At 39.6% G+C, this 24,279-nt stretch overlaps 1 protein-coding gene across 1 annotated transcript in view; it reads left to right on the plus strand.

The window, feature by feature from the left end:
• Positions 1-18,156, plus strand: part of LOC142101868 (putative ribosomal protein S6 kinase alpha-2) — a 38,211-nt gene extending 20,055 nt beyond the window's left edge. Inside the window, exons 6-13 of the mRNA XM_075186299.1 lie at positions 13,431-13,506; positions 13,784-13,842; positions 14,954-15,060; positions 15,142-15,192; positions 15,567-15,577; positions 15,975-16,387; positions 17,034-17,210; positions 18,026-18,156. Of these exons, the coding sequence (XP_075042400.1) occupies positions 13,431-13,506; positions 13,784-13,842; positions 14,954-15,060; positions 15,142-15,192; positions 15,567-15,577; positions 15,975-16,387; positions 17,034-17,210; positions 18,026-18,156 (1,025 nt within the window). The remainder of the gene's footprint in view (positions 1-13,430; positions 13,507-13,783; positions 13,843-14,953; positions 15,061-15,141; positions 15,193-15,566; positions 15,578-15,974; positions 16,388-17,033; positions 17,211-18,025) is intronic.
• The last annotated feature ends 6,123 nt before the right edge of the window (positions 18,157-24,279 follow it).

Below are 24,279 nucleotides of genomic sequence, written 5' to 3' on the forward strand. Positions count from 1 at the left end.
TAGTTATAGTGATTTGGTAGACTTACATCCTGTCTGCACAACAGCAGTTCCCAATGGGAAAGTGGACAGAGATGGTGATGTTCCCTTAAAACATGTAGCAAAGCATGATCCATGCACTAGGTCTGAAACATTTTCAATTTTGTCTGATTTCCCTGATCCTAGGAAAGATTTGACCAAATGTCAGAAGTTTATTAGATATTATGGTAATGTGTACGAGCCAACTAATAACGATTGGCGAGTATTATTAAAGACCTGTCTTCCCCTCAATACTGATATACAAAAGTTCATTAAGGACTGTATGTTGGAGGAGGATGAATCCTTAACCGAGGATGATAATCGGGACAATATTAGACATATAATCACACAAGTTGGCCATATATTTTCCAGTAATAGTGGACTGGAGTAAAGTTTTTACTATCAAGCAAGAGGATAGTGAAAATGCAACAGACTATTTTTGCAGAGCTCTAATAGCAATGGGAAAATATACTGGGGTACCAGACATAAAAGATAATGTATATTACAGGGAGGTTGCTATTTCAGTTCTAATGGATGGCCTCAGGGAAAACTTACAAAGAAGGGTGCAAACTTCATTACCATACTGGAGAGGAATCACTGTAAGTGCTCTCAGGGAGTCAGCTATAGGACATGATAGAAGTATGAATAAACAGAAAGAGACACTAAGTGATAGGGTAATGATGGTAAGTATCCCAGCACTAGAGGGTCTGCACACCCGACCACCAGCATACAACCCACATAATAAGAAACATAGAATAATCAGGTGTTTCAAGTGTAACAAAGAAGGCCGTTTCGCAAGAGAATGTAAAAAGGAAAAAACACAGAGTGATAGGTTAATGATGGTGAGTATCCCAGCATTAGAGGGACTACACACACAACCATATCATAATAACACCTGGTTTAAGGAAAAGAAACAACATGAGTTGAGGAAGTGTTTTAGATGCACTAAAATGGGACACCAAGCAAAGGACTGTACAATGACAAGAGCGGAAGCAAAGAGACTGGGCCCATCTAAGGGGGAAACACACAGACACCCACAGAGACGGCACACACAAGTCTCAGAGACTTCTCAACAGTTTCCTGTGCACCCCATAGCAGCTAATGCTTTGGGGGAGAACCATATCCAAACCTAGAGGTTAGGTCAGACCTGTAGTCCTACAACCAGATGGAGTAAATGTTAATCTGTGGTAAGTATTAATATGAAGGTTTAGAAAGAAACGGATTTTAAAAGGTAATCTTTGTTGTTTTTGCTTGTTTTGTTTTATGTTGTCAAATGTTTGCTTTCCTAAATCGCTGGCTGATGGTAAAGAATGAGAATGTTTCGTTTGTTTGTTGTTTAAAGATAACTATCTTGTCTTTTCTTCACAGATAAAGGTACATGAAATAAATATAGACTCAGTGTTTAAAAAGGGGGGGATAGAGAAATAGAAAGATTACTCTTGAAAGACTAATTAACAATAGACAATTAGAACACTCTTTGTTTCAGGTTGCAGTGACTCATGATAATTTGTTTGGCTGAGAATCATTATCCAAAAATGAAGTATGTACATACTTTGCTCCAAAATATCGTTTTATGTATCTCAGATGAGTCATCAACAGTTAATTTTTACATTTCTCTATCATAAGTTAGGAAAGTCCGTTGAAAAGGTATGTAGTTAATGTGATACTGAGTTCTTAATGAACAAATGACGGACGACACTGGATTGCACGGTTTAGACCCCCTAGTCAAGTATGGGGAGGGGTCATAGTTAGCAAATAGCTAAGGGGAGCAGTGGAATGAATTCAGCCATTTCCCCATAGAGTCCAATCCAGCTGTCATTTTTTTGCTGTAAAATCTCCCTTTCTACATGTATGTTTGTATTCAAATCTTTGTATTCCCATTATTCATTGCTTTCTTATTTCTCATTCTTTACACAAATGCTAGTACCCCTCTATCTTTCTTTTTCTCTCTCTCTCTCTCTCTATCTTTCTTTTTCTCTCTTTCTCTCTCTTTCTCTCTATCTCTCTCTCTCTCTCTCTCTCTCTCTCGCTGCTCTGGTAGAGATAAAATCAGACACAGTCTCATCAATGGGGCTAAGACATATTTTTATTTTTTTTACATAAGACAAATTCAGAGATACACACACTAGATTGACATGAGTCACAGAAACAGCCAGGGGTTTGGTTTTCATGTGTATAGAAACTGCTGATTTTAAGCAAAAAGGTTCTGTTGTGGAAATACGATTCATGTTTTATAGATTGCATATCTGTTTTGTTGTTTGTTTTATGATTCGTGCCTCCTGTACAAAAATGTGCCTTTATATGGAGGCACAAAGGGTGGATAGGAGATTGCTGGAGGTTAGGCATACAGATATGCATCTCTGTATAGAACATTGGAGTAGGATTTTTTTACCACAAGATACGACATAATGTGAAACCCTAGAAAATGTAGAATTTTCATGTTTTATATTTTTTCACTGTTAGACAGACATGTACTGGATACTGTTATATTTGAAGAAAGTGTTATAGAAATAGACCCCTTTGCCTTTCCCACTTAGACAAGTAGCTGAATGTGAGGTACTGAGAATGACATGTGAGTTGGCAGAGGGAAAATCGATTGATGTACATTGGTCTTCAGCATTTTTCTAGTCTAGGGGGCGATGTTGAGGTGACTGAGAAATTGTTTTCTAACAATACCAGCACATGAGTAGGACACTACATAGAGGAATTTATACAGTGACACAGTTACCAACTGAAGTAGCTGCTAGTAAAGTCCACACTTACACAGACGACCATACATGGCTGTCACACCAGGGCGAACATAGCTGTCAAATAGACAGCAGGGTTTTACGTGACAGCTAACAAATCTATGTTTTGTTTTGTTTTTCGTTGTATTGTTTTAGTTTTAAAATGTGAACACACACACACAAACATGCACACATACACATATTGGTTAATATATGAAGATTTGTGTTACCTGAGGAATAAACTGTCTGGAAGGTGAAGTGATGTGGTGAGGAGTCTGGTGGACTCTGGAAAGATGGACAAGGTAGATCAGAAGCTCCCAGAGTGTATCTCCCAGTCCCAGCGGAGGCAGCAAATGGTCTGGCTCAGCTGGGTACAAAAGGTATGTGCAAGCTGGTAAGAGTATATTGGGGTGCACCAGATATTTTGTCTCAAGCTAGTAGGATGGCAACGTCCTATCTTGATTAAGAGAATGTCAGGAAAATGATACCAATAGAGCCATCCCATATCCCTCCTGCTGATGGGTTTTCCTCCAGGTAAAACAAATACACGTCATCCAATTACCACCATGCAGGATCCTCAAGTATACACTGGTGTACCAATGAAATATGTCTGGGTAAAGGTATATTGAAATGTGTCTAATGTATTACTGTGTCATACTCAAAGCTTTTGTTATTCAATGTGATAGTCCTAGAGTTATAATAGATGATAGGGGTATTCATGTTATTAATAACAGATGTATAATGTATGAGTACTGGTAACAAATCACATACTTTCAATTATCCATAAACCAGTGTGAACATAAAGTAACGGTACTCGGTAAAACGAATTGAATAGAATAAGAGTTGGAACTTGATTGAAGTGACTGATCGCTTCGGCCACTAGTCCTTTCCCGCTACCAAAAGATCACTCCTGGGCAAACTCTTAACCTGACAGTTTTTGAAATGTTCTTGACCCATCGTGAGATGAGATTGTAACTGGGAGGCTAGGTTAGATCTTGACAGAAGGTAAATAGTGAGACAGCAACCAAGAACGTCCAAAACACTGTTTCCTGAAAGGTCACACTAACTGTCAGGATGTTGGTTCGGGAGAGTAAGTTGTGGAGCAGAAATTTCTTGAGCTTAGGTTATTTGACAGACAGGTACCAGGTGTAGGCTACCAGCATCACGGCTTCAAGGGTAGCAGAGACACACTGGTGCCCATTCCACCCACTGCAGAGGGGCCAACACTCAGAGAAGGGTCCAAGGGCACTCATGAGTCTGTTCTGGAAGGCCTCTAATGCAGTTAGTAGCACCTGAGCCAAAGGCTAAGACTGTTGTCCAGCATGAAGTTGTAGTTTTTCCTGTTTTGTGTTCTCTCATTTCATTCTCTTCTCAGGACGGTTAATTCTTTTGATTATTAACAGGTGACTGAGGATAGTTCAGGTAATGATAAGGAGGTATTGGGTATGGAGGAGAAGTTAGTAGCATAATCGGTCCAGCCAATTACTCTATTCAATTCACGGGTAAAGGAAAATTTGGAAAGCTTGGAGAAAGTGCGAGTGGCTATTGTCTGAGTAGCATTACGCCCGTAAGTACGGCGACCCCATGGTTAGAAAAGAGATACACCCAGCGATGCCAGTCCAGTAATATTCGGACTTGAGCAGGCATCCTTGAGAATGATTATCATTCTTGGGAGGGTAAGGTTTTAGACCAAACAAAGTGCTGGGCGTGCTCTCACATACCTCAGTGATTATATCAAGTAGGACTAGTTCTCTTCCCACTAAATATTCTTGAGGTACCCGAACTATGGGTGGGAGGTCACTAGGGGAAAAAAGTACGACACCTAGGTCCCTTAGTCTGGAGTCTCCCAATATTTTGCAAGCCGACCACTGTTTCACGTACAAAGAAACCTGAGTATTGAGAGACTGGGGCGAACGAACAGACAATAGCCCGCCCACAAGTGTTGGTGAAAAGAACTGATGACATTATTAGAAGTGTGTATATTAACGCAAGCTGAAGGAGATTGTATATGACATTATTGATAGACATAGGATGATGCTATTGATGAACATGAAGTGTTTAAATGTATTCTGAGCTTAAAGACATGCGTTGGACAGAAGAACCTGTTAAACTTGAAGAACTATAGTGGAGTATTCTGTATAGCTGATACATGTTCTATTGTACCTTGTACCTTTCCAAATAATGTATTACGTGTTTTATTGCACCCTTGAAGGGCATACAAAAGGTTATCTCCAAGCTCCAGAAATGTACGGTCTATAGTAAAAGAAGAAATCGTTTTGAGGATTAAGACTCTCTCTTATGATAACTTGTTTAGATCTACGAACAGCGTGGTCATACCCCAAGGGGGATTTGCATTACATAGCAATGAAACGTGATACTGAGATCCTGCATATAACATCTTTAAGGTGATAGTTTATTATACTATCAAAGGGTGGAACTGTCGAAGTCGTATAATTGGATGAACGAAAGTATATTGGTTAATATTGTTTTGCCGTGCGATTGAGATCCGTACGTCACCTAACACAGCGCGTGGTGTGATCGCACGGTAAAATACGCACGCACACACTCGCATTACAACATTTAGTTATTTATATAATTCATATTCATATTGGTTCCGTTACACTGTAATTTATGAGCAGATAGCATTTGGTTTATTATTAGTTTATATAATAAGATTATATGTGCACTTCAGTGATATATATGGTTCAGGTTGTGGGAAAGGTGGCATGTCTGGTATCATACTGAAACCCTATTCATCAGCAGCTGTCCGGTGCAGTCGGCGAAGAGATCGCACATTGCATACTTTAGTTATTGATATTCGGGAATAAACCTTTGTATGATGCTGGCCATGAAAGGAGCAGACCTGCTAGAGGGACGACCCCCACCTTTGTATTCCTTAGATTAAATCAGCCTATGACCTGTTTGCCCTGGAGACACCCTTTGTCTGGACCTATAGAAGCAAGCTACGTCATTTGCATTGTTCTCTGTAACACTGAATGAATATATATGATCACAGCTGCGCTGCCAGCCAGTCTACTCTGACCACAGAGTATCTAACAGATATACTGTTTCATTGGGACCCATGGAAGCGCAGCGATTGCAGCGGTATGTATGCATATATCTTTCGGTATTGGCTGTGCTGTACTGTACTGTATTATTTAATAATGTATTGAACTTTTTACATCTGCTAAAATAAATCACTTTGTGCTTTGGAAACACATACAATTGATTGGGCAATGCTTATTTGAAAACTATAGAATTACTTTAATACTACTCTGCTAGATAAGAATCAACGTGATACCAGTAACCACCTGCTAAGTTGAATCATCTCTATTCTCGGATCAGCCAAGTTCTATATACTACTCTGTTTGGTCTTTAGCTGTACCAGTGATTCACATTAATTTGCTGTGTGTTTTCTTATTGGATCCAAGTGTTCTTATTCATCACCTCTGCGTTGAACTGTTGTATTGCTCATCTCATGCTGTTGCCAAGGGTTATCAACTATGAAGTAGCATCTGTGATTTGTTTTTGCAATCTGACCAACTGCCGTGTGTTCAGCTCTGCCGATATATATATTTATATTTTTATTCCTGTTGTACCATCAGTCAATATACATCAGCAGTGCTATCAGGAATATCTCAGATCATGATTGTCAGGATCACTGGGACTTACTTTTATCCTAAAAGAAAACCTGATGACAAAGCCATTACCACTCGTTATAATTTTATAAGAGATTGACTAGAATACAACAACACAACTAGTGGACTAACACAATGGCTGCAACATTTACCTGAGTTAACGGTGGAAACTCTCCTCAAAACTCTATATAACTCTAGTCGTCTGATTCTGGCAAGTATGTACATTAAACTATTCCTCAACGCGTACCATAGATCTTATTTATTCCCTCATTGCAGTTTTTTAGTGGGTTCATCGTCATCACATAATTGTCCAAGATGTCATGAAGATGAGGCAGATATATTTCACTGTTTATGGGGATGTCCATTAGTACGGTCTTTCTGGCTCAGAGTCAGAAACTTTGCTTTGAAAGAACTATCTCCTTTTCACAGTGGAATGGGCCATCCTGGGAATAGTCCCTCAAGATTAGCAAATATCAAGAGTCTGTGAAAAGCTTCTTCTGGTTATCAGCACAGCAGCAAAATAAAAAGGTTTTGACCCAGCCGGTTGTTCAAACTATTCAAGGATAAAATGTTTTACATATTTAAAATGGACAGGTTGGAAGCCACACTCGCAAAAGCAATCAGAGGTGAAAGCTACAAAGCATTTACTTTGTTTGTTTGTTTATATATTCATCGCTATAATATATATTCTGTTATAATTGTTTGTATTGTCTTTCCTTGTTTCAAGGTTAATAAGAAAAATAAGTTTTAAAAATGCATTTTCTGTAATGTGCACATTGAAGTCATATTTATAAATGAAAAAAGAATTCAAATTTTTTTTTAATAACTTTTCCTTTTAATTATTATACTGTTAACAGTTGTTGCTTTATTTTATAATAAAATACAATTTTTATGTGTTTTGATGTGAACTGGTGTTCTACATACGCATGTGCCTATACCACAGAGCGCAGTCTGTTATGTGTGTCTATGTATGGAAAATACTATTTACATTCATATTGAAATCATAACGTGTCTTGAGATACACTTGGACACGTTCCGCGCTCTTTCTAAACACGCAACTTACATCTAAGTTGCATTCGGACTTGAGCCCATACGGTATAAGCAAAAAAAAAAATAACAATTTGATTTATAACAGCATGTATTAACTATAAAAAAAAAAATTCAATTCAACTAGGAAATAAACATGTTGTAACATATGGTCTTTACTGCACATTATCTGTTCACCAGAAATCACAACGTTAAATCGCTTGAAATAAAATAAAGAAAACAAAAAAATAACTGTCAAAGATAATTGTTAAAAAAACCTCTTGCAGAGTGAGGAACTTGAGGTTCCCCATCCAGCAGACAGCCAGTGTGGGCCTTGCTTAGCGACTGCTGTCTGCCTAGTCCTAAATGGCCCTGATTGGGTCCACTGGCTCCATGGAACACATGGAAAAGTTGCTTTTTCCTAGCAAAGATAGAACACCAAAAAAAGACCAAAGAAAATTAATTAATAAATCTTATCTAGAAAGCTGGTAAAGACAAATCAGAGAAAATCCCTAATCGACAACTAAATGAAGTGCAGGAAGATGACATCACCACCCTATTGTAAACTATAAACCTGTATGATTATCATCCTTAATGCCATTCAGTTTAATGTGCTTATGGAAGGCTCCCGGGACCCCAATGGAACCCAACTGATAGACTCAATATGCAGTCCTGTTACAGAGTGTTATATATCACCTCCTCTGGTGGTTCTCTTGACTGTTTCTATGTCCTCACTGTGATATTTGAAATATCTCCAATATGACGTACAGAACAATGTCTGGAGAGACTATGGGCTTGACTGATATTCGGACGTAAGTCCGCTTGCGTGCCATATGGTTCGTGAAATAGATCTGCGCACGCTCAGAAACGGATCTTATGCCAATGAACACAATTGCATACAATTCATGTCTGAACGTAAATGACACTTACAACTGCCAATGACTTTAAGGGCGGAATGGCGGTGGGAAGGGGAGGACAGACGTAGGCAATGTACAGTGCCGAGTGTGCCGATGCAGATGTGGCCGACTACACGTCCTGGGTTTCTCTTAAGTCCACTTGTTTTCAGACGTAACATTTGCCCCAGCTACAGGGCAGGTGTCAGTGCGGACTGGTAGTGATGACTGACACGCCTGGTCTTTGTTTGGAAAAGTACACGTATGCGTGCCACTAAATAGCACAGAACATGCGTATGCAAGTGAGATAGACTATAAAAATGCATTGTATGTACAGGTCGCAATAAGAACATTCTGATTTATTTATTTAATTAAAAAATTGTTTATTTGTTTTTTAAACCAAGCAGATTTTTATTACTGTTTAGAGTTGTTCATTTATTTTAAAATATAATTTTTTTTGCATGCATTTTGATGTCACCTTATATTGCACATATGCTTGTGCGTATACCGCACTCTGTTCTGTCTGTTAAGTGACATTTAGGCAGAGTGTACTTACAGCCACATTCAAATGGAGGCACATCTTGAGATCTGCTTGGATACGAATACAGTTGGAACTATGCTCATGTATGTGCTCTTATTTAAGCCGCAACTTGTGTGCAAGTTACATTCTGATTTGCATCAGGCCCTTTGTGTCTCGAGTTTCTTCAGAGCGTTAAAAATGTGTGTTGTACAAGTTATGTATTGCAGTCTCCCTCTACTCTTTGTGAGACAAATTACAAATGTTGTTTGGAAGTTAAGATAGCTTGCAGTCATAAATTGTTCACTTGTCACAAAAGTATTTTTTTCCAATTACAAAAAGAACTGGAAGCTAGTTTATCTCTACCACAGGTAAGAACACTGGTGCTCCATGAGACCTTGGATACGATATGCACCTTTATGCTCCTTCCATTCCAGCCAACGCGTTTCAGTTGCAAATCTTTCTCAAGGCATCTTGTCATGTTCATCAGGCGGTGATTGTGCTGGATTCCTGGAATTTTAAATCTGTTATTTGAGTCAGTATTTCTGATAATAAAATATTAATTGTTTTATTTATAAAAAAAAACAAATTGTCCTGTAATGTGTTCTTATTGGACATTTTTTTTTATATAAATAAAGCAATTAAAACAATGTTTTAAGGGATGCTTTACCATAAAATATACATGGAGAAGAATAAATGATTCACAAATAATTTAAACACAGTGGTGTTTGTCATTATTATCAATTCATGGTATGTATATACGCAGGGTGGAAACGGAGATTTGTGGCGCTCCATCTGAAACACACACACTTGATAATAATTTTTTTCACTTTAAAGAAGTAATCTCTATCGAATCGAGATTGGTTGTACTATATGTTTTTTTTCATACTTATTTAATAATACAGAGCATAACAACAAGATAGAGAATTAACATCTGAATCACACTTCAACAAGTCTTTCTATGTCTGAACAGTGAGAAAAAACAGACAATATATGGGACACAGTATTTATTATTGGCTTAATCCATATATTGAAAATTGTTTTTTTTTTGTTTTTTTTGTATTATTATTTAGGGAAACCTCCTGGCTTTATATCACTAGTGCCAAATTCTTCTCTAAATTGTATTGGTGTACACTCCACATAACTCCACTTAAAACAGTTACACCAAACTTCCTTCCTTCTACACATTTACCCAGGGAATGAAAGGTATCTCACTGGGTCCTTATATTTTTTTCTAAAGTTGAACTTTCAACTTCTAGCCATTCAAAAGTGGGACTTTTCTGCCTAAATGGGGAGAATTGGAAGGTATGCTTCATTGTGGCTCAGTGGATGAGGCCTGCACCCGCTATAATTTGTCACCCCCAGGACCCCAAAGAAGGCCAGGGTACTCTATACCAGCCTCACCCTCCTCTCGGTGCCCCTACTATTACACAAAACACCCCCTACCATAGGCAAACCAAGGGAGGTTTCCTAGTGCATGGAAACCCCCCTCCAAGCTTGGGACACTCTATAATATAGGAGACCCTGCTCCCGCTTCACACAGCTCTGCTTGAAAAGGGAGAGCTTTGTGCACCTAGCAGTAGTGCACGCAGCATTGCCCATGTATATTATGGGGATAGGAAGAGTTGGAGAGCAGCCAAGCACTGTCTAAAATTATATCCACGCCCCCATGCATGCTGGCCACGCCCACTGGTGGCGCGGTGTGGAAACCCCCCTCTACAAATCCTGCATTTGCCCCTGCCCTACATAAAAATGATATCCCCTGTATGTGGAATAGAAGCAGCCTTAAAGACAGGATGAAGTGATGGACAGCACAGGCATTGAGAAGTGACTTCTAATAAAGATGTAACGTAGACTGTATATTACCCCTATTAATGGCAGAATCAGCCCTTACACTTGTATTATTAGTTCTTTTAAATACAGTCCCAGGCATGTTTCAAAATATTTTATCATAATCAGGGTCTTTTTGCAAGATGCTCCAATTGAGAATACTTTTTCCTTTTTCACTCTTTGGTATATAAACCAGTAGATAATCTAAAATTGCTTCCTTAACAAGCACATCCAAAATCCTGATACTATAATTACTTAAAGAGAACTCACATGTACTAATTTAATATTCTCTTAAAACATCTCCTACATTTGATTTGTTTTGCACATTGAAGACTAAGGGCTAGATTTACTAAACGGCGGGTTTGAAAAAGTGGAGATGTTGCCTATGGCAACCTATCAGATTCTAGCTTTCATTTATTTAGTGCATTCTACAAAATGACAGCTAGAATCTGATTGGTTGCCATAGGCAACATCTCCACTTTTTCAAACCCGCAGTTTAGTAAATATACCCCTAAGACCCTGCGCATACACTATATTAGGGGATCGGTAGACAATTATATAATATCTACTAGCAACTTTTAATTTAATTGTAGGACATGGATGTGACAAATATTTCTACTGGTGTCAGCAATTTTTAGAAATATATTGAGACCAATACAGGCTGCCTGGTTACATACAGTGGTCATCATCATCATTATTATTACAGCCCCATTATTACATCATCATTACATACCAGATAGTTGTTATATACCCACCTGCTGACCTGTGATTTCAGTCTCAGGTTTGGCGAGTTTGGGGAGACTAGTGATATAGAGAGAGAGAGCAAGAATGTCAATGACAAGATTGACAATTATACTTACAGTGTTGATGATTCTCATTGCCAACACAGAGAAAGGTAAGGAACAATTAACCTGTAAGAGTTTATTTTAGTGAATAGTGCTCAACCAAATTTTTGGGGATTAGTTGTCTATTATCAATGGCAAAGAGCCCTATTAACTGAGAAAACTTCTCTATCTATCAAAGGGGTTACCCGTCAGCATTAAGTGATGCCCGCCATCAGCTCTCCTGTGCTTAGGCATGGGGCAGCCTAGTTATCACGGTGGGACTTGTACCCCCATGATGTCTATTCCAGTAATGCCATTTCAGAATGACGTTACTAGAATAAGAACTTTAAAAAAGACAAAGTACTATTTTCATTGTTTATCTAATTATTAAAATAGAGTGAAAATATTTTTCTTCATGTTTTCAGATATTAAATTTAAGTTGAAAAAATCTTCATGTGTAAGACGTATTTTATGTATGTTATACTATCATGGTTTGTGCTTAATAGTGTTTAAATTCAAAATATTTTTATTTTCAGATTCCATCGTGCTGCGTGGCAAAGGTAAGTCTATAATTGTCGGAGAATTTATTTTTTAGTTTTCATAGTTTTACAATGAAGGCGGTAGGAGAAATGGTACCACCGTATACACCACCACTTCTACCACTATATATATAGAACCAAAACAGTTTCCGATCAAGTCATACAACTTTGTTCCAGGACAATTGCAGTTTAGTTGATTACATTTATCCCACATGTCTGATTGTATTTGGAATGTAGTGCAATTAGTGACTCTTTACAGAGGTATATAGCTTACATTGTATAACCAAGCGCTATCATATGCCTGCAGTATACAATATATTACCTGGGACATAGTAGGACTAGTAATACCATTTCAGGATGGAGTTACCAAAACAAAAACATAAAAAATGAAGCACTATGTACATTTAAATTATGCTTTGGTTAATTATTAAAAATAGAGAAACCTAATGTTATTCTTGTAAGCTAAAAATATCTTATATATAAGATTATAAAGAATGTTGATTCTGTGTGTGTGTGAACTGTAATACTTTGCTTTAACAATTTTCTTTTTAAATAATGTAACTGAGAGGCCCATTCTGGGTTACAGTTGTATTGTACATGGGTGTGTTTTATGTATGTTGTGCTATCTTGTTTCTGAGTAGTGGTTGTTATGAATGATGAGGATTTGGGGGGATTAAGCCAGAGGTCTAGTTCACTAGCTCAATGTGCTTGATAGTGTTTACATTCCATGTATTTTTATTTGCAGATCATATAACACCTGAAGAATATTATAATCAACTGGTTCAGGAGATTGGTAAGTCTATATTTGTCAAAGCAAAGATTCCCGATTTGTCTTACTCTCTCTCAGGCCCAGAATCAGCGCTTCCTTTACACGCACTAAGGTAGTCACCAATGACGTTATAGTTTATGGGGCGCTTTAAACAATTACTGAGCGACATAAGGGGCAGGGGGGCCTTGGGAGGCTGGACCTGTTTTGTAAGAACCCTAAACGATATTAAATGACGCCGGTGATGGAATGTTATGTCCGGTCTATTATGTTGCCCACACACATGGTTCAGTTTTGGAATTGGACCATAGTCGTTCATCACTCCAATTCCAGTGCCATTGAGACATTTAAGTGCGGTCAAAGATTACCCCACACACTTTCCACCCATGCCTGATAATTGTATTATTCATTATAATAAGATGTTTATCGGGACGCTCAGCTGTTGTGAGGCCACCAATACTGCAATATCCGGCAATTGCCCTATATCTGTTGCAATATCACAGCGTGTGCAATCACCTTTATCTTCACACACATCCCAATATTACACTTATGAGTTGTCTCCATAAGGTTACATTCTCTCCGGCATTTTCTCCATACAAATCTAACAGTTTATTAGCTGCTTCTCTCATCCGGAATTCTCTTTCTTTACTGAACAGCTCTGCAGCAATTCAGGACCAGAGCGGTGGTTCTCCTGGCATTCATAATACTGGCAGCTGGATTTGGCATCAAGAAGTAAGTTACTAACATGTCACATTTTAAAAGCACTATAAATTCAATTTTCTTTGCGGAAAGCACACTTGCCTACTCTTCCGCAATGTTCGGGAGACTCATATATTTCCCAGGAGAGGAGGCAACTCTCACGGATCATCATTAACCTGCATCCCGCTGCGCGATGGCAGGAATTATTGTCTTGTGTTTTACTGCATCTTACAATCTACAATAGTTGCTGGTTGCATTGTGTACACTATTATCCACCGACAATTTCTTATTATTTTTTGCAATTTTCCAGGAGACGACATCACAAAGAGCCCGGACCAGAAGAAAGAAGGAAGATAACACCCACGCCTGGTAATAATAGCTGATTTCAATTGTTTCTCTGTGGGGGGAAAACTAGGAAACCTTATAATTCTGGAAGCTGTTCAGTTTCAAAGTTTTGTTTTTTAAAAACGTAATGAGGGTAAAATTTGCATGTTGGCCTTCTCAGACTTTATAATCACTGGTCATTGTAAAATGGGCATGTTATACATATAGACGTGATCACCAAGAGTCTACTCCTATAGTCATGTGCGGAGTTCCTTAGGTGTGTACTTGGGTGGGGGGGGGGGGGGGGGTTGATGTTGTTGGCCAGAAACCCCTCCTCTATGCTTAGATCACTTTATTAGCTGTGAGAATGTTGCTGATTTCAGTACATAACTCAATCTCCTCTAAGAGAGTTAATACAATAAATAATAAAGATTCTACTGAAGTAAATATAGTTTCACATATCCCACCTCTGAGGGTCCACATGACTACTGACCATCAGTACGTGATAATCTTTGACTATCAAGGGATGAAAACCTGCAAACACAGAGTTGCTGTAGCCAATCACATTTCCCAGCGAGTCTGTCAGTAGCGCATGTCGGAACATTGAAGATCTTGAGTATTAAAAAAGAACTATAACTTGTATTAAACAAACTCTTCTGTGATATGTAGGAGCCCACTCCTCTTATAATCCATCCACTTCCATCCATTACCATGGGCCCAGCACCTTTGTAGGAGAATAAGCAAAGTATTTAATGTAGCAATATATATGCCACGTAATATTTCTTGCTAGCATTTATACATAGTTATCCCAGATAATTTCAAAAAGTGTTGCTATATTAGAATATGTCATGTGCAATTTGGTTAATGTTGTTTGTTCTTTGCACCATTACCATATGCACTAATGCTCAGCCATCCAGCATTGCTAATTAATTAATTAACAAATTAATTAAATATGCTTGTTCGTAAAGGCACAAATTGCTGAATTTCTATTGCATTTAGTACTTAAGGTTCTAAGGATAACATGACTTGTAGGTGAAGTTTTTTTTTGCAATAACGACGTATTTTGCAGATTGGCTCATTGTGTGGTGTTTGAGAAATCTTCCAGATCTGGGTTATGCACACCTCAGATGTAATGTCCCTTATCATGTTGTTACAGGAACGGAAAAGCCAGTTTTTGAGAAGAACTATAAATTGAGGGCTGTTCTAGGCAGCGGTGGGTTCGGCACTGTGTTCAGCGCACAAAGACGGCGAGACAGCTTACAGGTGAGTGTTGTTGGAATTGGCTGCTCTTTTTCCATGGTCTCTCTGTACAGATAGGCTCTAATTGTTCTCTGGCTCCCCCAGGTGGCTGTAAAATACATCAGCAAGTGTCACGGGATGCGCTGGACTCAGCTGGTAAGACTTTTGCATTTAGCCCCCTTCACATTTATCTATGTTTCTCTGAAATTATTTTTGGAGATAAAAATGTATATTTGTACTTTCTACGGTGATGTCACTAGTTCCTGATGAATTAGTTGCACGTTGCCGTCCCTTGAAATTTCTCTTTACGGATGGTAATAGAAAAATTTACTGATGGGTGACATGTTTTACTACCATATTGTTCACACATTTCTCAGTTGTGAGAAAGGATCCAGGGGGTGAACATAAGGGGCTTATAACACCATTCTGACCCTAAATCATTGATTTTTTTTATAAACGCTATGTGAAATTTAGTAGTGGCAAAGGATGCCATATTTCTTACTGGACTCCATTACTTTTCTTACTGACAGGCCAAAAACAGGTGTTATTTTCTAACATCAGTAAAATGTTGTTATGGTTGGCAACCATGATTGATAACCTGAATTTTCCTAGATAATAATTATCCACAAAGTAGCTGCCTCCACTCTGTGTAGGTGATGGGTGCACTATTTTTGCATTGTAACATCCATCCTATGATCTTACATCTGCCCAATATCATCCACTGAGTTCCTGATGGGTTCTGTACCTCTCCTCTCTCTTTCCCACCCTCCGCAAGCCCGTTCTTTTTCTATTCATCTTCTAGTTCAGGCCTGTCCAACCTGTGGCCCTCCAGATGTTGTGAAACTACAAGTCCCAGCATGCCCCTCCAGCTATCAACAGGTTGTCTACTGGCAAAGCATGCTAGGGCTTGTAGTTTCACAACATCTGGAGGGCCGCAGGTTGGACAGGCCTGTTCTAGTTCTTTATTATGAACTTTTGCAATTGCAGGACGATTTATCCCGGGTGCCGATGGAAATCTACTTCTTGCTGAAGGTTAAAGGGCACCCCGGCATCATTGAACTGCTGGATTGGTTTGAAACAGACCACAGTTTTCAAATTGTAATGGAAATGCCAGAGCACAGTCAAGATCTGCTTCATATCATCACAGAGCAGGGGCCCCTAGAAGAAGGAGTGGCAGGTAGCCTCTTGCGGCAGCTTGTGGAGGCCGTCCAACACTGCCACTCCAAAGGGGTCCTGCATAGAGATATTAAGGCTGAAAATGTATTGGTCAGCACCCGTTTGGAAACCATAAAGCTCATCGATTTTGGCTGTGGGGTTTTGCTCCAGGACTTCCCCTTTACTACCTTTGCTGGTGAGTAAACCACATTGAAGTGGACCTGTCATCTACATATAGTTTCTGTTCTTTCAATTCACAGTGAACTAGTGATATCACCGTGCAAAGTGTCTCAGCGATGTCACTAGTTCTGAATTAATTCATAGGCCCCTTTCCAGTTCATCGTGATCCAGCCCAAAAAATGTCTGCAGCCACTGAGAGCTGGTGACAGGTATAATTTAATAAAAATAATATAAATATAATTATATACAATAAAAACAATGTAAAAAGATAAGTAACTTTACTCTGAATGGGACAGCAATGGGTGTGATAAGTGACCAATTTAAGGCCACATTTCAGATATGAAAACATTTACATTGCTAATCACACTGGGATGCTGTAAACAATGTTGAATTTGATACAGTCCATAGTGAACCTTTGTTAGAAACTGTCTGTCTACAGGTCCATTTGCTATATGCTAAAGCATCAGTGTTAGAGTCAATTTACCGGGCATTTAGAATGCGCTTTGAACGCATATTATTTTTGTTTGTCTGTGTTAGGAGTAGATCATAGAATTAAAATAAAACAATATACACCCTAGTATTTGCTTTTTGAAGCCGAAATTATATATTTTGGTGCGCAATTCATAGTCCTCCATTGTAAACCAACATGTTCTCTTCCACAGGAACACTGACGTACAGTCCCCCGGAATGGATAGCGTTCCAGGAGTATAACGCATTACCGGCAGCCGTCTGGTCCCTGGGTGTCCTGCTGTTCTACATGGTGTGCGGGGACATTCCATTTAAAACTAGAGAGGAGATAATACAAGCTTATATCAGCTTCAGAACCAGTGTATCTCCAGGTGAGAGACCTCCATCGGTTATATGTGAAACTCTCTCCCCAAAGGAAACTGCAGTGTTCTATATCAAGTGTAGTTCTCTGTATTCCCTAATTACAGTCTCACTTAATGCCCCACATAGCCAGGTTTATCTTGATATTGACTTACCCTGCGTCAGGTGTATGCAAACATGTGGAAGGTGTCAGGAAGGAGGATAGAAATGTATCCATTTTTTAATTTAGGGAATAAAAAAAAATGCTATTTGCGTTTGTTAGCCAGGCCTCTTTTGTGTTGCGAAACGCGTCTCTCTTTCATACCCACAGCCAGCAGCGTATTACACACAGGCTGATTTAAAAGTCCATATGTGGTGATAGGTCAGTGTGATTTTCTGTTCGACTGCAGGAAAATAGAGAAGGCTAGTAGATAAAACCAGGATATCCCACTATACTGGTCATCCCCCGCCAGCATCTCTCGCTAATGTCACATCTCTACTAGTCGTGAGGAGTGCTCTAGTCCTTGGCTGTAGGCAGAGTATTTGGGAGGGAGACAGAGGCTGGCTTGGCTGGGCGCAATGGGGGCATTTGCCCCCCAGGCTGATCCTATCTTGGGCTGGGTCACTGGGCTACTAGCATTTTGTTTCCTTAAAGATTTTGTGTAAGAAGGCTGTTTGTAAGGGCTGTCTCTATATGTTCCTATCAGCAGTTGCTTCTTCGTGAATGAGCTTTGCGGAGGGAGGGTTGGGCGGTGGAGGGGAGGGGCTGAAGCATCTGTGCGTATTGGGGTTTGTTACACAAGAGACCTGCATCTGAAATAACCAATACTTCTCTCTCTCTTTTCAGATTGTGAGGACTTGATTCGGTGGTGTTTATCAACTCGCCCCTCAGAACGTCCCACTCTGGAGGAAATTCTTCAACACCATTGGCTTATGGATGAGTGTAGAGGGCTTCCTACACTATGCCGGGAAGGCTAAATGAATCAATTAAATCAAATAAACTTGAAATCTTAATCATGGATTCTAAGATGATTGAATGGATAAGATCTTGGTTGCAGGATAGAAAATAGAGAGTTATAGTAAATGGAGTACATTCACAGCAGGGAAAGGTTACCAGTGGAGTGCCACAGGGATCTGTACTTGGACCAGACCTTTTTGCAGATGACACAAATATATGCAACAGGGTAGACACACCAGGAGGGGTAAAACAAAGGATTGATGATCTAGGTAGAATAGAAGAATGGCGAGAGTGTCAACTACATTTTAATACCAAAAAATGCAAAATCATGCACTTGGGTCTCAAAAAATCAAAGGCTAAATATAGTATTAATGGCACTATAATGGAAACTACTGAGGAGGAAAGGGATCTAGGAGTCACTATTTTAGGTGACATAAAGGCAGGTAAGCAATGTAACAAAGCAATGAGGAAGGCAGGTCAGATGCTTGGTTACATAGGGAGAGGAATCAGTAGCAGAAAGAAAGACGTAATAATACCACTGTATAGGTCATTGGTACGGCCTCATCTAGAATACTTTGTTCAGTTCTGGAGGCCGTATCTCCGTAAAGATATAAATACATTAGAAACTGTACAAAGAAGGGCAACTAAAATGGTGCATGGCCTACAGCACAAAACATACCCGGAAAGACTAAAAGAACTTAATATGTATAGTTTGGATCAGAGAAGGGAAAGAAGGGACATGATAGAAACTTTCAAACATATCAATGGGTTATAACAAAGTACAGGAGGGAAACATTCTACAGAGGAAGAGAAGTATTAGAACATGAGAATATGCACTGACACTGGAGGGAAGTAGGTTTGGAGGAAATTTGAGGAAAAACAACTTCACAGAAAAGACAGTGGATAAATGGAAGAGCTGCCATCAGAGTTAGTTGAGGCTAATACGGTACAGCAATTCAGTTAAATGTCAGTGGTACCAGGGTACAATCTGCATTGAAAAAATTAGTAATTTTGCTGTAAGAAAAGGAACGGATCCCTATGCTAATACACACGGGCCATTCACACATATTATCTTTGAACATATCCCTTGTTGTTTTACAGCTATTTCAGGCCATGTCATTATGTACTTAAAATAATTTTTGTCAGAATAGCTTCTGAAATGTTGTCTCATCATATCTGAACCTACTCTTCCCAAACCTAATCCTTCTTTCCTCCTCCAGTTTTTATAAATAAAAACAAACATAGAAGAAAAACTATCTAACTTAGTGCTGAAAAAATTAATGCTGGTTATGATAGAAGGGTGTCAGAACACACAGTGCATCACAGCTTGCTGCGTAGGGGCTGCGTATGAGCAGACCGGTCAGAGTGCCCATGCTGACCCTTGTCCACTACTGAGAAAGCCTACAACTGGCACTTGAGCGCCAGAACTAGACCATGGAGCAATAGAGGAAGGTGGACTACTCTGATGAATCACGTTTTCTTTTACATCATGTGGATGGCCGGGTACGTGTGCGTTGTTTACCTGGGGAAGAGATGGCACCAGGATGCACTATGGGAAGAAGACAAGCTGGCAGAGGCAGTGTGATTCTCTGGGCAATGTTCTGCTGGGAAACCTTGGGTCATGACATTCATGTGGATGTTACTTTGACACGTACCACCTACCTAAATGTTGTTGCAGACCAAGTACACCCCATCATGGCAGCGGTATTCCCTGATGGCAGTGGCCTCTTTCCGCAGGACAGTGCACCCTGCCACACTGCAAAAATTGTTCATTAGATGCTTGAGGAACATAACAAAGAGTTCAAGGTGTTGAATTTTGTCCTCGTTGTTATATAATAATTGGGGTACCCTTGTTCTCCATATTCAACTCAGTGAATTGTGCCTGAGACAGCCATATCTCTGCTGGGGATTGGAGAGCTACTACCTGAGTTGCAGAAAGGATCAATATAACTCTGTCTAGGTTTGAATGAGAGATGCTCACTGACCCCCGTGTTTTGGTTTTGGTTTTGGTTTTGGATCTGGAGTACCTTTGTGTTTTGGTTTTGCCAAACCGCCCTTGTGTATTTTGGTTTTGTTTGGTTTTGTTTTGCAATTTTGTTTAAAAATCAATGTTTTTGGCTATAAAATAACCGAATTTAGTGCTCCACCTGTTTCTTGGATAAGTAATGTAATTGTAAAGCTATATAATTATGAAAAAAAACAGTTTAATTTACTGATATTAAGGGTAACGTGTGTCCCTTTGGAAGGTTAGCAGCAAACCCATATGGCCCCTGTAAAGTTTAAACCATGTCACATTTTTCCCACTACAAAATGATACTTTTACAAAATCAGCCTCTGTCACACTGACCTGGGTAATGCATGCTTGCCAACTCTCCCGAAATGTCTGGGAGACTCCTGGAATCTGGGTAGGTCTCCCGGACTCCCGGGAGAGCAGGCAAGTATTCCGCATACTCCAATTTACTCGCCAAAATGACGCGATTCGCTGTGAATAGTGCCCTTTTCACACTGCCCCACATGTTTGTGTTGCAGGGGTGGGGCCAAAATGACGCGATTGACCGTGCCCTGCCCCCTCCCACCTTCCAACCACGCCCCCTGCCCTGATTTCACGGAATTCAGTATTCAAAGGTTGGCAAGTATGGAGTAATGGTGTCTGCCTCTCAGTAGTCTTGTGGTTTCTAGTCATTTATTTTATTTTTCCCCATTCAGACGGCTCAGTACAAGGAGGCTGAGTGTTCATTGCTGAGTAAAACCATTGGGAGATTTCTGACAGATTAAACATTATTTCACTGCCAACACCCCCTGTCCTCCGGCCTCGTCAGACATAATCTCCATCCCACATCTCGATCAACCACTCCCCTCCATCCTCCTCCACACGTCTCTGGTGTTTCCCCCCCATACCTATCTTAAGTGGAAGACTAACGCGCTTTTCTCAATGAGAAGTGGATGAACTATATAGATCATTGGGAGAATCTGATCTTATTCTGGGAACTATGAAAGCAGTGATGCAAGGCCACATGATCAATTATGTATCTAAATTTAAAAGCAAATTCAATACTTGCTATCATTTCCTACAAGAAGCAATGTCCTCTGTATTCAGGACATATGTGGAACACCCGAGTGGAAACTCCCTTGACACATACAAACAGACCTGCCACCTTCTTGAAACATTCCTATATCTCAATCACAACGCAATTTCTACTATATTAAAAATAACTATTTTTCGCTGGGCAAACAAGCCAAGTAGAGTTCTAGCTAACATGTCCAAAACATGGGAAAAGAAGATTTATATAACAGCCATCAGAGACGTGTCAAAGTCAAATAATTAAATATAGTAGTTTCAAATTAATAAAAAATCAATCTGATTGTCTTTGTCTGAAAATATGCGAATAGTACGCTACGGCATGGAAGGGCGTATTTAACCACAACACGTACAAACGCTTTTACACACATTTACACTTACACATTCACTTGTAAATAGTTCACCTTAAAATAGTTCCAACACACAGTCGTTTATAACCAAATGTAAAAGAGTTGATAATTAAATATAATAATGTTAAAAGCCCTTTATTGAGATCTAAGGATCAGGATATAGGATACATATCATGTTTGGTATCATTCTAATCCCCTATTTATCCTCAGACATCCGGTCCTATTGGCTAAGAGATGACTCCTTGCGTATGCGAGTTATGGATTATAGGGAATTAATGATCAGAATGGTATTGTTTGTGTAATGCAAATAGACCATTTTGAACCAGCTTTTCGGCAAGAAGATTAGTATGCATCTGTTGGAGAGCTGACCCCCACCCTTGAAGGGCATTGCTTGAACTGACCTATGAACTGCATTATGCTGGACTGTCCTGAAGACTGAACCAATGGAAACATGCCAAATCATCTCTATTGTTTTCAATGTAACACCAACTGAATATATATTGAGATCTGGGACCAGCAGACAGTCTTCTTGATCACAGACTTAAGGATTGAATGACTGTATGCTGGATCCAGGGCACCTGCGTATGTAATCGGGTGTACTTATTTTATTGAATTGTTATTCTTTTACTTTTTGCTATTAAATCGCATTATGAGTTGGAGCCACGCTATTCGAAGTGGACAATTTTTATTGAATAGCGACTAGACGATCATAACTGATGCCTCCTCAGGGAACTTGCACAGTAGATCTAAAGACATTGAGGAACAATTCCGCAAATACTATGACACTCTTTATCAATCAGACCCTGTAGTCCCTTTCATACAAGAAAAATTAATGAAGGAAACACACCGCCAAAAATTAACCCAAGCTCAGAAGGATATCCTAGACAAGGACATAGCGTGGACAGAAATAAGTACCGCAATAAAAGCCATGCAGGCTCATAAAACACATGACTTGGATGGTTTCACCAATAAATATTATAAAAGGGCCCAATATAACATAAAGTCAAGACCCCCAACTGGTGTCCTCTTACAGACCTGTTACACTGCTAATTATCATTCATAAAATTCTAGTAAAATTATGGTTATCAGATTACAATCGTTCCTCCATAAACTGTTATCAGGATCACAACTGGGCTACGTGGGGGGTCACCACTCAGATAAAGATATCAGAGCGGTGGTGGTGGCCACTGTTGTTTCCGCTCAAACCCCTAAATTAAAATGCTATGCTTCGTATCCTAGATGTTAACGATGCGTTTCATATGGTACTATGGGCACACCTATATGATATTCTGTCACAAAGAGCATTCGGAGACACAATATTGGTCTAATGCGGTGTTTTGATAACACATGGTTTACCACATTGCTTTTGGATGGTCTGCGGGGAGTGGAGATGCTCCTGGGAACACGCCAGGGTTGCCAGTGGTTTCCCCTATTGTTCAACCTGTTGTTGGACACCTTTGCGCATACTACCACAGACACAGGAATTTAAAGGCATTTAGATTGGAAAACACAAAATCACAATTTCAGACATCGCGGATGACACTTTGCTTTACTTGTCCAACCCAGGTCATTCCTAATACCTAATAATGAAGAAAATGAAGGAATTTGGATCAATCTCAGGTCTCTCCGTCAATACAGAGAAAACAACAGTGATGTATTTTAAGCCTGATATTACCCACCGATCACGGGGCAAACATACCCCATTCAATTAGGAAAAAAAAGTTTACTTATTTAGGGGTTCAAATAGCTAAATATCCATCCTCTCTATATCGATTGATATATCTAACATAATATCCTCCATGGCCAGAGAGTTGGAGGGGTGGTATGGTCTTTATCTCTCCTTTAAAGGAAGGGCCAATTTAACCAAAATGGAATCCTTCCCGAAACTTATCCAATCACTTCCCTTCCTTCTCACCCAGAAAGATTCCAAAGTCCTGAACTCAATTTTCAGAAACTTTATATGGAATAATAAGAGGCCCAGAATTAGCTGGATTAAGCTACAACAACCAACAATCACTCAGCCTTTTCCGCCATATTAGAGACTGGTTGGACACCACACAGATATACACTGACAACCCATTGGAGAGTGGTTTTCTCCCAAACATGAACCTAGGGTCGTTTTTCCACCTCCATGATCAAGAGATATCCCAAGATATAAAAGAGAACCCCCTCCCCAGCACATACTAAGGCACAAATCCCATTCAATGTCCACAAATCGATTTTTGAATCCTTTGTATTAAACCCTGACTTTCAAGAGAATGAATCACCCGACCTCTTCGTGGCTTTGAAGGAAAAATATATTAATGTAATAGGTTGTCTGTAGACACAGTGAACAAACGACATCTCACACACACAGCTCCATCCCTGTCACACGCTCCATCCCTGTCCCATAGCTAAGTGCCGGCGCTGTGACTTTCCCTTTAAGAACCATGATTGTGCTTGCTTCTGCTTAAGAGACATTACTTTTATACAGGTGTTCCTTGCTACCCTGATTTGGACCTCCTCCCGAATCCTATTTAGTTCTAGAGCACTATTTTAACCTCCCATGATTATGGACTCATTGCCTGTTCTTCGTGTTACTCACGCTGCAGTGGGATCTGGCTGTATACCTTGACCTTCTGTTTGTCCGTTACCTGCTCGTTGGACTATACTTGCTGTCGAAGTTACCTGTCATCTTTGATTCCTGGTCGGCTCAGCTGTACTCCTCTCTGCTG

This window comes from Mixophyes fleayi, chromosome 9, assembly GCF_038048845.1.
Source record: "Mixophyes fleayi isolate aMixFle1 chromosome 9, aMixFle1.hap1, whole genome shotgun sequence".
Taxonomy (NCBI): Eukaryota; Metazoa; Chordata; class Amphibia; order Anura; family Limnodynastidae; genus Mixophyes; species Mixophyes fleayi.